Source organism: Condylura cristata, unplaced genomic scaffold (assembly GCF_000260355.1).
Source record: "Condylura cristata isolate star-nosed mole 26May11 unplaced genomic scaffold, ConCri1.0 scaffold00011, whole genome shotgun sequence".
Lineage (NCBI taxonomy): Eukaryota > Metazoa > Chordata > Mammalia > Eulipotyphla > Talpidae > Condylura > Condylura cristata.
The window spans coordinates 1852693-1864556 of record NW_004567112.1 but is presented as its reverse complement, the minus strand read 5'-3'; the positions used below and the strand labels follow the sequence as shown (position 1 = coordinate 1864556).

Here is an 11864-nt window from a genome sequence, read left to right as displayed (position 1 = left end):
CAGCTTCTGTTCCGCCTCGGCACGGGCCCCTCCCTGACGTCGGCAGAGCACCGCGGCTCGGGAGGCACAGGCCGGAGCCCGCACACCCCGGGGTGCGCGGGGGCATTCTCAGGCCCACCCGCTTCGACAGCGGAACCTGCCTGGAGCAGCACCGTGCCACCAGAGGGCAGGCGGGCTGGAGCACGGCGCAGGCCGGGTCATCTCTCGGCCACCTGGGAAGCTTCAGGCTGCGCCTTGCCTCCCCTCGGACCCTTCCTTCTTCCTGCCCAGGAGCCCCAAGAACACCCCTGACAACCTCAGCGGGCAAGGCAAACAAGGAACAGAGACAAAAACCTTGTTTTTATGGGGCTGAAAGCGAGCTGGAAGCAGGGAGGAGAAGGCCGCACCCCGGCTCCCAGGGCAGGCCGCCCCACGGCCGTCCTCTCCCCGCCAAGCCCTGCGGTCCGGGGTGGGAGGTGCCTTTGGGCAAGGGCACCCACTCTCTGCCCCTCTTGAGATGCAGGGGGAGGTGCCTAACTGGCCGCCCTGCTGGCCACCCCAACACCCAGGCCCCCCAAACCACATCCTGCTGATACAGGCAAAGCCACAGTGACCGAAAGCTTCAAGAATGTCCCAAAGGCCCACACATAATGCTATTAATAAGAGCTCAGGGCTCGGAATGCGCGAGCTCTGGACACTGAAGTCCGCCATGGACCGCCCCGCCCCACCGCCCTCCCATGCATCATTCCAGGAGACCGTTTCATTCAAGCCCAGACCCGGCAGCCAAAGCAACAGAAGCGAAACAGATTTCCCAAAATGAACATCAAGTGACAAGGTTGGGCTCAGATAGAAGGATTTAATTTTTGTAAAATCCTAGGAAGCTTTAGTCATATTTTTTTAAACACATGGTGTTTTTATAAATACTTAAATGGAAAACATCTTACTTAGAAGTCTGCTTCATACCAGGCCCAAAGCAGATCATTAGAAATAAGTCTGCCATGGGTGTTTCCCCCGCACCCTGGACACGGGACTTTTTACATGAAATGAAACAAGAGCCACACACACCTGCCCGTCCTGGCGTGGCATCTCCTGGCCACGAGAGGTTGTGGCCTCCATGCCCACTGCTGTGCCCATGGGCTGTGACCTAGCAGCCAGGCGGCTGGAGCCGCCTCTGTTCTTCAAAGGGAAAGAAATGGCTGTTTTCTTCGCAAGAACACAATAAATCTGTTCATAAATCCGGCGATTACTTGGGATGAGATTTTAAAGAATTTTTTAACATCAAAAAATCTTATTGGCGGCACGTATAAGGGCTGTTAGATGCAAGGAAAAAATCCACGGGAGAGAAGACAAAATCCCAGGGCCTTTCTGCGGTTCCCACGCCAAACTCGCCCAGGTGGCCACATGCCAGCACACCGAGCCCAGGCGTCGCCCAGGGGCCTCCAGTGACATCTGGCCCAGCCCGGCCGGGAGGCGAGTGGAGCTGGGTGGGGCACGGGCTGCGAATTCACCTGCAGGTTCATGTCCCTTCTGAGAAACCGCCAGCGGAAACCAGGCCCAAACCCTGTCTGGTTGCACAGCTCTGTCTTGCTTCAGGGGGCTCCTTCAGGAGCGCCCCCCTGTGGAAGGGTAGGCAGCAGAGGTAGCTGCGGGAAGGCGGGAGGCGGTCTTTCTCCTTGATGCTGCCGTCAGTAATCGCTTGGGCAATGTCTTTATAAAAGTAATACACGCCGGCCCTCCCTGGGGGCGCAGCGGGTTACAGCACAGCACTGAGAAGCTGAAGCCCCGCCCGCCCCCGAGCTGACCCGCAGGGCGCGGCAGACCTCTCCTGACCGCCCGCTGCTCCCCTCAGCAGTGGACTTCGTCCGTCTGCCTGCTCTGCTCCCCACTCTGTCTCTGGTGAAGCCTCTCGCCGCCCCTGAGCCTCTGGCCTGTACCCCAGTTCTGTATGCACAAGTAAATACATCTCCAAAAACAGTAACAGGCTGGAGAAGATGGTAAGGCGTCTCACGCCCCGTCACAACCGGGGCCCCCTGCACAGGCCGCGTGCAGCTGGCCCCTCTGTCTTCTTGGCCTCCCCCTGCCCCGGCCCCTTCTCCTGCTTCCTGGCGCTCGGGCGCCCTTGTCGTCCAGGCGAGTGAGCCCCCAGACGGTAACCTCGCGTGGGTCTCGTTTCGTGCTCTTGCTGATGACGGGTAAACGGGGTCCTGGTGTGCACCCCGACGCGCCACGTGGCACCCGGGGCTGTGCCCTCCAGCAGCCCTTTCACCCAAGTGCCGGCCCACACCTTGGGCCCGGCCGGCTCCCACGTGCCCTTTACCCATCGTAGCCGCCCGGCACCCGCCGCGTCTGGGCGGAGGCGTGGCCCCCGGGCCGCCTGCTGGCACAGCCCAGAGCCGCACAGGGAGGGCGAAGGCGCACGGCCGCCGGGCCCCTGTACCCGCGCTGGGCGGGCAGGCCGCCGGCTCGCCCGAAGCGCAGCTGCGGGGCGTGGGGGCAGCAGGGCCGCAGGGCCCTCTCCCGCTGACCCTGTCTGTGCCTTCACCTCCCCGCATGGCCCCGGCTGCCTATCCAGTGGCGCCCAGCCAGGCTGCGGCTGCTCGCCTCGGCATAAATACGTCAGCGCCTGTTGAGGTGAATTCCTGGTGTGGAGCTGCTGGGTCAAAGGTCTAAGCGGGTCTCACCTGCTCAGCATTCACCGTCAAGCCATGGGCAGTCCTGGTCTCTGAGCTAAACGGGCACTGGAGAGTCGGGGCGGCCTTTGCCAGCCGCACGAGCCCCTCGTTTGAATACGCGTTTATTTAAGCAGGAAACAACTGGACTGTCTCCCCGTGTGCCATGAACCCTCGCGCGCCTGTGTACACTGCAGAGGATGGCATTTTAAACGGCTGCCAGCCAGTTTCACAGCCAAAGCCTCTGCCGTAGCGTCAGGCACGGCTGCTCAGGGGCAGACACAGGCTCTGGGCGCCGGCCGCCCGCTGCAGCCGGCCCGGCGGCTTCTCTGCTCTTGCACGTCAGCACCTTCAGCTCAAAGCACACTCCGGGCCTCCCTGGGGGCTAAAACAGGGGCTGCCTCAGCGCCGAGAAGCTGTCGCCGCCACCGCAGCACGAGTTCGAGCCCCGGCCAGGGAGGGACCCCCAGGGCGCAGCAGACCGCTCCTGTCTCCCCGCTGCTCCCCTCAGCAGTGGATCTTAGTGGTTCCGCCTGTTCTGCCCCCACTGTCTCTGGGGAGTCCTCTACCCCCACTTCTGGCCTGCGTCCCAACTCTGTGTGCATGAATAAATAAAATACTTACTAAAAACATGCGATTCCTCGCCCGGCCAGAGGCTGAGGCACGGCACAGCTCACCCTACACCCCTCAACCAGGGTGTGGGCAGGCGGTGGACACTGTTGCTGCCCTGCCCTGGAGCGCTCGCCCTCCCGGGGCCAGCAGGGGCCTCTACGCAGCAGCGTGCTGGGAGGGGACGGTCAGTGCAGCGCGGCACAGAAACCGGTGGCCAGAGGGGCTCTCCATGACCCAGAGGTCTGCACGCGGCCCCGACCCGAACTGAAACAGAGAGGCCCTGGGGCCGGCCGGAGGCCTCCTCAGGGGAAGGGGCTGAGGAGAGCGAGACCGAGGGGCCCACGGCAGGAGCACAGACGGCGGGCAGGGCCGGCTCAGCGTTCTGCAGCCTCAGGCCACCCGCCCGCCCCGAGCGTGCCGACGCTCACAAGATGGCTACCAGACACTCGTCAAAAACGCAGAAGACCGTCGCCATCATAAGCATGTCACCATCTCTGACAACATGTCCTCGGGCCAACCCCAGCTGCCCCCACCCCGGGTCCGTCCCGAGCGTCGACACCTCCCTCCCCGTCACTCCGCTCACCTGGCCAAGCGCGTCCAGGTCATCGGTCCCCTCCCTGGCCCAGCCCGGGGTCCGCTCTTCCTGGCAGCACCCTCAGGAGCAGGAGAAGAGCCTGGGCCCCCGGGAGGTCTCACCACTGAGCCCGCACCAGCGCCGCCCACCCCCACTGCACTGCCAACACGCTTCCCGGCACTCCTGCAACCAGAGCCCGCTTGATACGTTTAATTCGCAGACTTCCTTTATGACTGCTGGGTTTCCTTCTCTGGACCACGAGAGAAACATAACCCGCCCTGTCGTTCTGGGCGTGGGCTGCTGCGATGCGCTGGGAATTCTGTGTTGGCTGCCACCGGTCTGCAAGGACAATTGTTAGCTGCCCAACTGTAGGAATTCTGCTTTCAGACTGTCTTAGGGATGCATGCTGTAGAAAGGGAGGTTCCCCTCCCGCCCAAACACTTGCTGTCATGGTGTCTTCAGTGACATCCCGAGCACGTAAGTTTGAAGTCCAAAACTACATGGAACGTTCTAGAAATTGAGACAAGTACATGGAATTAACCTCTCGAACAGGATTTCGTGTGGCTATGATGCTCCAATCTCCATGTCGTTGCTCTTTCTAGAGACGCCCACCCTCACCTGCCCACAGAGGCCCAGGCTCTTAGCTTGGATTTTGGTGGCAAAGCTGAAGTTTCAGCAGCTCCTGTTCTGCTCTGCCGCCCCCCCCTTTCTTTTATAAAGAGGATTGGCTTTCAGAGGCTCTGCAGACAAATAAATTATTCATGGACAAAGAGATAAAAGAGAAGGTTTCAGGACTAAAATATTTAGGCCTGGGGTTCTGTTCTGTGAGGTTGCTCACATAGACCGGGGCCCCCGGGGAGCCGAAAGCAACTGAAATGAAGAAGTAAGAACTGGGCCAAACTCTTGCTATTTTGCTGAGGGCGCGGAGAGGCTACGCCAGCCACAGCGTATGAAGCGAGGCTGAGCCCTTCCCGGAGCGGGCAGGTACGGCCGCTCAGCGGGGCAGGATTTAAAGCTGCGGAGAGTAAAGCCACCCGAGAAGAGACTGTTTCCACGGATCTGGGATGCAATGACCAAGCCCCGCCGGGAAGGCGCCCGTTGGAAGCGTCTTCGAGGGGACCCCACTCTGGGTGGCGTGAATGCCGTCCCCCCACCCCCTAAGACTCACCCCTCCCGTGGCATTTAGCCACCCGAGTCTGGATGCCTGCCCGCCCGCCACCCCCGGGGCCGCGGGGGAAGCCCAGGCAAAGGGCAGCTCGCTCCGTCCTTGGGCTGGCGAAGCAGCACCCCGTTCTCAGAGGCGTGGTGATGGGGGTTCTCCAAATGTCGGTCTGAAACATAATTTATTTAGTGCTGTGTTTCTCTATGAGGAAACAGAGTCATCTTGAAGAATTAGAATAATATTCTTCACTGTTGGATCTAGGAATGATGTCATGCTAGGTCGTAACTTTTTATTATAGATCGCAGTATTTGGTTTCTGGAAACTTGTGAGGTTGAAGGGAACCAGCCACTTCCTTCAGAATGATCTGATTACACGTTAAGGATTTTGTAATAGGAATAGAAAATGCCGTCCCTTTCATTGTAAGTAAGCCATAGACACTGCTTGTTTCCCTTGCTAGGATAATCGCCAAATGCAGAGAATAGAATTTAGAGTGTCGTTCAGTCATTAACCGGCGGAGGCACAAAATGTGTATTGAGTGGCATAGTATTCAGCCACAAAAAGGAGCGACATTCCAACATGTGCTACAATATGGAAGACGTCTGAGTCAGGTAAGTGCAGACACAACGGCCCCACCCGTGACCCCGCAGGGCAATCCACAGACAGGGCCTCGGGCTTGCCCGGCAGGGACTGAGGAGAGTGGGGGCCAGCTTTGGACTTTCTTTGGGGATGACCCAACTACTCCCAAAGCAGCTTGATGTCAGTGTTCTAAAACCCGCAGAGCTGTCCACTCTGACGTGGCGAGTTTTGATATCGGGACTCAGCCACCCCTTCCGCGGGCGGGCGTCTGCCCTCCGGAAACGGGCTCTGGGCGCGCAATGTGACGCACCTACGATAAGGGACAGGCGCAGGCCAACCCGCACGTGCGATGTTAGCCGGCCGTAAGCAGAGAGACACTGGTCGTCTCCAGCTAAATGGACAGAGCGGAGGGAATCACGCAGCGAAGCAAGTCACGGTGACAAAGTCCACGCTGGATGTCCCCACGGCGGACAGTCCGGCAAGACAAGACCCTTGAAAGCCCAGCGGATGCTCGCGGAGGTTTCTGAGGTTAAGAGGGCTGGCGGAGCCATTTTTCTAAAAGCAGAGTTGCGTCAGCCTAACTGTAAAAAATGAAGTGATGAGCTGTCCACGGGACGAGTCAGCCCTCCACCGGGAAAGGCACAGCGCGGGGGTGAAACTGCCTCAGAGAGAGTCAGTCCGTGGGCGGGCTCCCCACCTACCACCCGCAGCCTCTGGCTTCGATCCCGGCGAGTGTCGGCCAAAGTCCCCGCTGGGGTGTGCAGGACCCAGGACCCTGCTGGGAAGTGGCTCCTGCCTCCCCCGCTGGCCTGGGACCCCGCGGAAAGAGCTGGAGGAGCAGAACCTGAGAGACACTGGGTCCAGGACCCCCGCTCACGCTGGGGGTGGCCTGGGGCAAGCTGAGGGACTGTGCGGACAGGCAGAGCACCGCCCCCAGCTCGCGGAAGGATCAGACGCACAGGGCTGCTGGGAGCGGAGACCAGCCCAGACACCGCCAGTCGCCTCCACAGGCCCGGTGGGCACCCTCGACAGTGCCCCGGCGGCCCGGGCCTTTCATAAAACCCGGGCCTCTCCGGGGCGAAGAGCGGCTGCTGAGGCTTCCTTCAGAACGGAGCCTCCCCCGCCCCAACCAATAATCATCTCCTGACACACGCGTCTGCAACTGCCAGCTGCTTTCTGTCCCCGTGACGCGGGCGGCCGGCTCGCTTCAATTCAGCTTGCAAAGCTCTGTTTCTAAAAAGTTGCATGCAAATCACATTTTTTACAATTCTGATAATATTTTCCCATTGTTCCACATTCTATGCTCAGGGGTGATTTATCTTCATTTGTGATTCATTTTCAATGGGCGGCAGCTCCTAACACTTCAGTGTGAAGCTTCTTTTCTCCCCAGGCTCTGTCAAGTTGTAAAAACAGACTTTAAAACACCCTTGACATTTCAAGGGACCCCTGCGCTCACCCAGTTTATAAAATCTGACTTTTACCGGGAAGGCTGTTCTGTAGGCGGGAGAGGTCTCTGTTTCTGGGTCAGCAGCGAACACTGAACAGGCTTGCTTATTTTTCCCTGCCATCCCCCAGAGACTTTCAGAATCAAGGCAAAATGATGCAAAACGAAGCCCAATGTAAGCAGTTCTGACAGGGCGTGGGTGGGAGGTGAGGTGCTTCCTCCCAGGCTGTGCGAACACAGCAGTTTGCCAGGGCTGGGCTCCTCCTTGCTGTCCACAGCGCGTCCCCTGCGCGCCCTCTGCACCCCGCTTTCAGGGAGACGGATTCTGCGTGCCTTGAGCTGGAACGGGGCGGGACGGGCAGTCGCTGGGTGTTCCACGTCAGGAACGAGCAAGGCCGGGCGAGGGCCCGATGTCTGCTTCGGGCAGAAGGAGCCGGAGTCCAGCTTCCAGCCCTGGGCTCACGCTCGGGGCGGGCAGCGCTGCTGGTGCCTTCTCGCCTCGTCTCGACACCCCCGCGGACGGCGATGTGACGCCTGTCGCCTCGGCAGGCGCGGCCCTCCGCCGGGAAGGGGGCGGCCAGGCAGGGCTGCGGCGCCGAGGGCTTGGCGAGGGCCCACTGCCCCCGAGGGGTGGCCGGCGGGACCCTCTTGCCCTGGACACCTGCCTGCTGTCTGCAGCTGGCCGGCTGCGTGAGGTCCGGGCAGGGCGGCCTGGCCCTGGTGGGCGCACTGCCCTCTGCAGAGCCGCCGCGTGCTGCAGAACCGTCCCAGGGGTTCAGGTGACCCACTGCGTCCTCCTCAGAGGCCTGCCCGATTCTGAGCTGTTCACGCAGCATCAAAGTCAAACCGATGGTGCGGAAACACGGTGAGCGAGAAGCTGTAACCAGCAGGCCCGCTGTTGGCTTCTCCTGCAGCCTCCTCACCGCCTGCATGTGTGAGTCTGAATGTTCAGGCAAAGCTGAGCATTCGTGGGATACAATTTTTAGTGGCAGGGTACATTCGTTTTTATGGATTTTATCTTTCACAGGGGTATGAAAGTGACCTTCTTACAGACACCTGATACTTGCCTGGGTAAAAACGAAAAGACCAAATACACCCTGCTTCTGAGAGACGCATCCAGCCATTTTAGAGGAGCCGCCACAGAGGACGAGCTTCTAATCTGTGTCGTGCTGGAGTCAGACCACAGCTGCTAACCAGAGCCGGGAGGCCTGGCGTGGTGCAGGCATTTGTGTTGGGGAGATGAAGGCTCAAGCTCAGGGACTGTCCGACATGAGTAAGCACTTTTGATTTCCAGACTAAATGACTTGACAAAAGATTTGTAGCTCTGTTAAAGTCTGGCAAAGGGCACCGTACCAGCTGGCTCAGACTGGGGCAGGAGGTTTCTGTGGCTGAAATCCTAGTCATTTCCAGACTGCTACTCATGTTCTGGCAACTGTGTGATTGCAGGACGAGGGCGCAGCCCCCGGGCCGTGGCCCCGACGGTCTTGGTCCGTGGATGAGCGTAACGTGGCCGGACAACGCACCGGGCACTCGCCGCACCGCTACGTGCAGACCGCAGGCCAGCGCCGGCGTGGCCCAGCCCGTGCGGCATGGCCTCTGCGTCCACCCAGCTCACACGCGATTCTGGGAGATGCGGCCAAGGGCGGCGGGCAGCGGCCAGCAGGCCCCGCTGATCTGAAGAGAGACTGGGCGAGACTGGGCACCGCAGAGGAGGGACGAGGGCAGGCGGAGGGGAGGGCGCAGGGCTCCGGGGGGCCGGGAGGGAGCCGGCATAGGGGTCACGCGGGGGGCGGGGGGGGACGGGGCTCTCTGGAACTCAGGCGGACTGTGTGGCGGGGTCGCGTCAGATGCGGTGACACGTCTGGACGGGGTGCGGCCCCGCCCCTTCCGCGGGAAAACGCACGAAGTCGAAGCAGCCGGCGTTTACTGTCAGCAAGGTGCAGGCCTGGGCAGGGGATTCAGCGCCAAGACGCGCGTCTGATCACGCAGCGTGCTCCGCAGAGGCCGCCCTGTGCCACGGCTTGTGCGAATGCACGCGTGGTGAGAGCCACGGGCAGCAGGGGAGGAGGGATTCTCCCGAGCTGGGGCGCGCTGGCCGCGGAGGACCCCGGAAGAGCGGGGGGAGCTGACGGCGAAGCGTGCGTGAGCCGGTGAGCGGCTTCTCCCGGAGGGGAGCCACGTGGGCAAGGTCGGACACCTGGGGCCCGGTGGGCCTGGAATGGGGGTGCTCACGTGTCGGCGGGACCGAGGGGGAAGCCCTGACGGCAACGGGAGGGCGCTCGTGACGCGGAGACCGTTGGGGCTACCCCGGGTGCCGGGCCCCAGCTCCTGGCACAGGGGCTCAGCGGGCGCGGAGACACCTGCCGTCACCCGCGCCGCGGAGAGAGCGCTCCACGCCGGGGCTGGCGAACACCACGGCGAGACTCTTGCCCCAGTCCAGCGGGGGCATTCTTAGAAGATGCACTGGTCAGAAGTTTCTGGAAGGTCATCTAGGAGTCTGCTGAGGCCACCCTGTGTGACCCTGGCCCTGGAGTGGGCAGGGAAGAGGAAGGACACCCCGAGAAGAAGGGACACGGTGGGAGTTAAAGCCCCGATGTGGGGAGCCGGGGAGGCCGGGACCCGTAGCCAGAGAAGCTGGCTTGGGGGTGTAAGAGGCCCCCCACAGCGACGGGTCATAGGTCAGGCTGGAAGCACGCATCGTGGTCTGCGGCGATGGAGCCGCGTCCCAGACAGCCTCAGAGTTAGGCACCGGGACCAAGGAGTGGGGGTGCTGGCACCCGATTCCTCCTGGGTAGTTCAGGGAGAAATCAGAGGGGAAGGGAGTTGGTGGAGCCCCAGGCTGGGGCCGTGGGGATGCCAGCGGGCCCGGGGAGGCGGCAGTGGGGCCAGAAGGCAGGAGGACTTGGGCTTGACCACGGCAGGGAAGTGGCCCTCCTTGGGGTCCACGAGAGCCAAGGGTGAGTGGGGGGAGGCGGGGTGATGGGGAGCAGAGTCTGCTACAACACGGAGAAAACTCTGGGGTCGACTGGCGGGTGGGCCCATGGGGGCCGGAGGTCAGGAACGAGCCGTCGCAGAGGGTGGGCGGGAAGGAGCCAGGGTCTGGCGCGGCCGGGGAGGCGGCGGGAGAACAGTGAGCCCGAGCCTGGCACCGGAGAAGGCCAGCTGGACGGGCCGGCGACAGAGGACTGCGCCACAATGGTCCCCTTTCTCGGACGCTGGGGAGCGCGGAAGAGGCTGCGGGCGAGCCGGGAGCCCACCGGTTTGGAGGCTGCCGGGGAGCACCAGGGTGCCACGCCGTGTCTCTGAGAAGACGCGGGCGGCTCAGGGCGCCCAGCTCTCCGCAGGCACAGGTCAGCTCTTCCCACCGCAAAGGAGAATCACCCCCCGCCGTTTCAATGGTCCCGGTGCCCGCTGCGGAAATGCTCTCTCTCGGGAAAGGAGCCCGTCAGCCTGTCAAGGCTCGGACAGTGGCCCCGAGGAAACCGCCTTTGTGTCCAGCCTCAAACCTCCCCTCACAAGTCCACCTTGCTGGACACGGAGCCTGGACGGAGGGGTAAGGAGAAGCAAGTGCCGCTCTCTGGCCTCTCCGGAGCTTTAAAACGACAACCCGCGGCGGCCGCCGACGCCAAGGGCCTTCCCCTCGCGCGGGCTCCTCAAAGCCTAGTCCCGGGGTGTGCAACAGGCCCCCCAAAAACCCCGCGGCCCACCCGCTTGGGGGCCCCTCGGCCTCGTAGCTGGCCGTGCAGGGGTGAGGCCGCAGGGGAGCCGCCGAGGAGCAGGAAGGCCGCGCCCTGGCCGTGGTGAGCGGGGCGGCAATTCACCCCAGCGAGGATCCTTCAAAGGAGACTGGTCAGCCCTGACCTGGGCTTGATCGCTGCTACCGGGACTTCGCTCAAACGTCCATCAGGATTCTCGCATCTTTTAGCAGCATTTTCCCTGTGAATTCTGGAGGGCAGAAAATTACAATAATGTCCCGAGTAGGGACAAAAGTCTCCTCTTGGGACCCTGAAGTCGTCATCAGCTTCTCTGTCGCTATCTGAGTCTTCGCCACAGTCACTGGAGTCATGCGGTTGTGAAGAAACAATACGGCGAGTCCCCTTTCCGGTGGCCATCCCGGCCCCTGGCAGGTCTGTGTCCAGCGGCAGCCAGACCGAGCCAGTCCCCGGCCCTCCCCGAGGGCTGCCGCCGGGGTGGGGACACAGCGCCTCTGCAGGGTGCCCCCATGAGCTGCACCGTGCTCCACACACGCCCTGCTCCTCCTGAGTGGACACGCTGCCAGGTGGCCTTTCCGCCTGGCCGGCCCCCCTGCCTGGACACGTGTCTCCAAGGCACGTGTCTCCGGGGCCCTCTGGAGAAGGTCAGGGGTGCTGACCCACGATGATGGCACCCTAGACCCCGGCTCTCGGGGGCCCCCACCCCAGTCTGATCACCGGAAGGTCAGTGAGTCCCGCGGAACTTCCGGCCGCTCAGTTCTGGGGCCAGGGTGTGCCCCAAGCTGCTTCCTCACCGCTCAGTGGACTCAGGAGCTGCGCGAGTTAGCAAAGCCACTGCCGGGCGCAGCAGGGCCGGGAAGACCGCTGGGAGCATCTGTTAATGCTGTTCCCACGGCGCTCCCAGACGGCACTTAAAAAATAAAATATCGGAGCTTTAAGTAAAACTCTTTGCACAATAATAGAAGAAAAATTGAGGAAATATGACCTGCCGTGGTAATCACCTAAGAATTACGTTGTACATAAAATACCACAACCGCTCCACGAAATAACTTCCATCCATCAGCGCGGAGCGGCAAGGCGGCGGCAGGCGAGCAGACGGAGCTGAGCGGCCCTGAAGCGCAGGTGAGAGGCACAG

General features: G+C 61.8%; 1 protein-coding gene across 1 annotated transcript in view; it reads right to left on the bottom strand.

Moving 5' to 3' along the window:
* Positions 1–11864, bottom strand: part of ADAM12 (ADAM metallopeptidase domain 12) — a 178226-nt gene that overhangs the window by 127084 nt on the left and 39278 nt on the right. Inside the window, 1 exon segment of the mRNA XM_004680953.1 lies at positions 6155–6175. Within this exon segment, the coding sequence (XP_004681010.1) occupies positions 6155–6175 (21 nt within the window).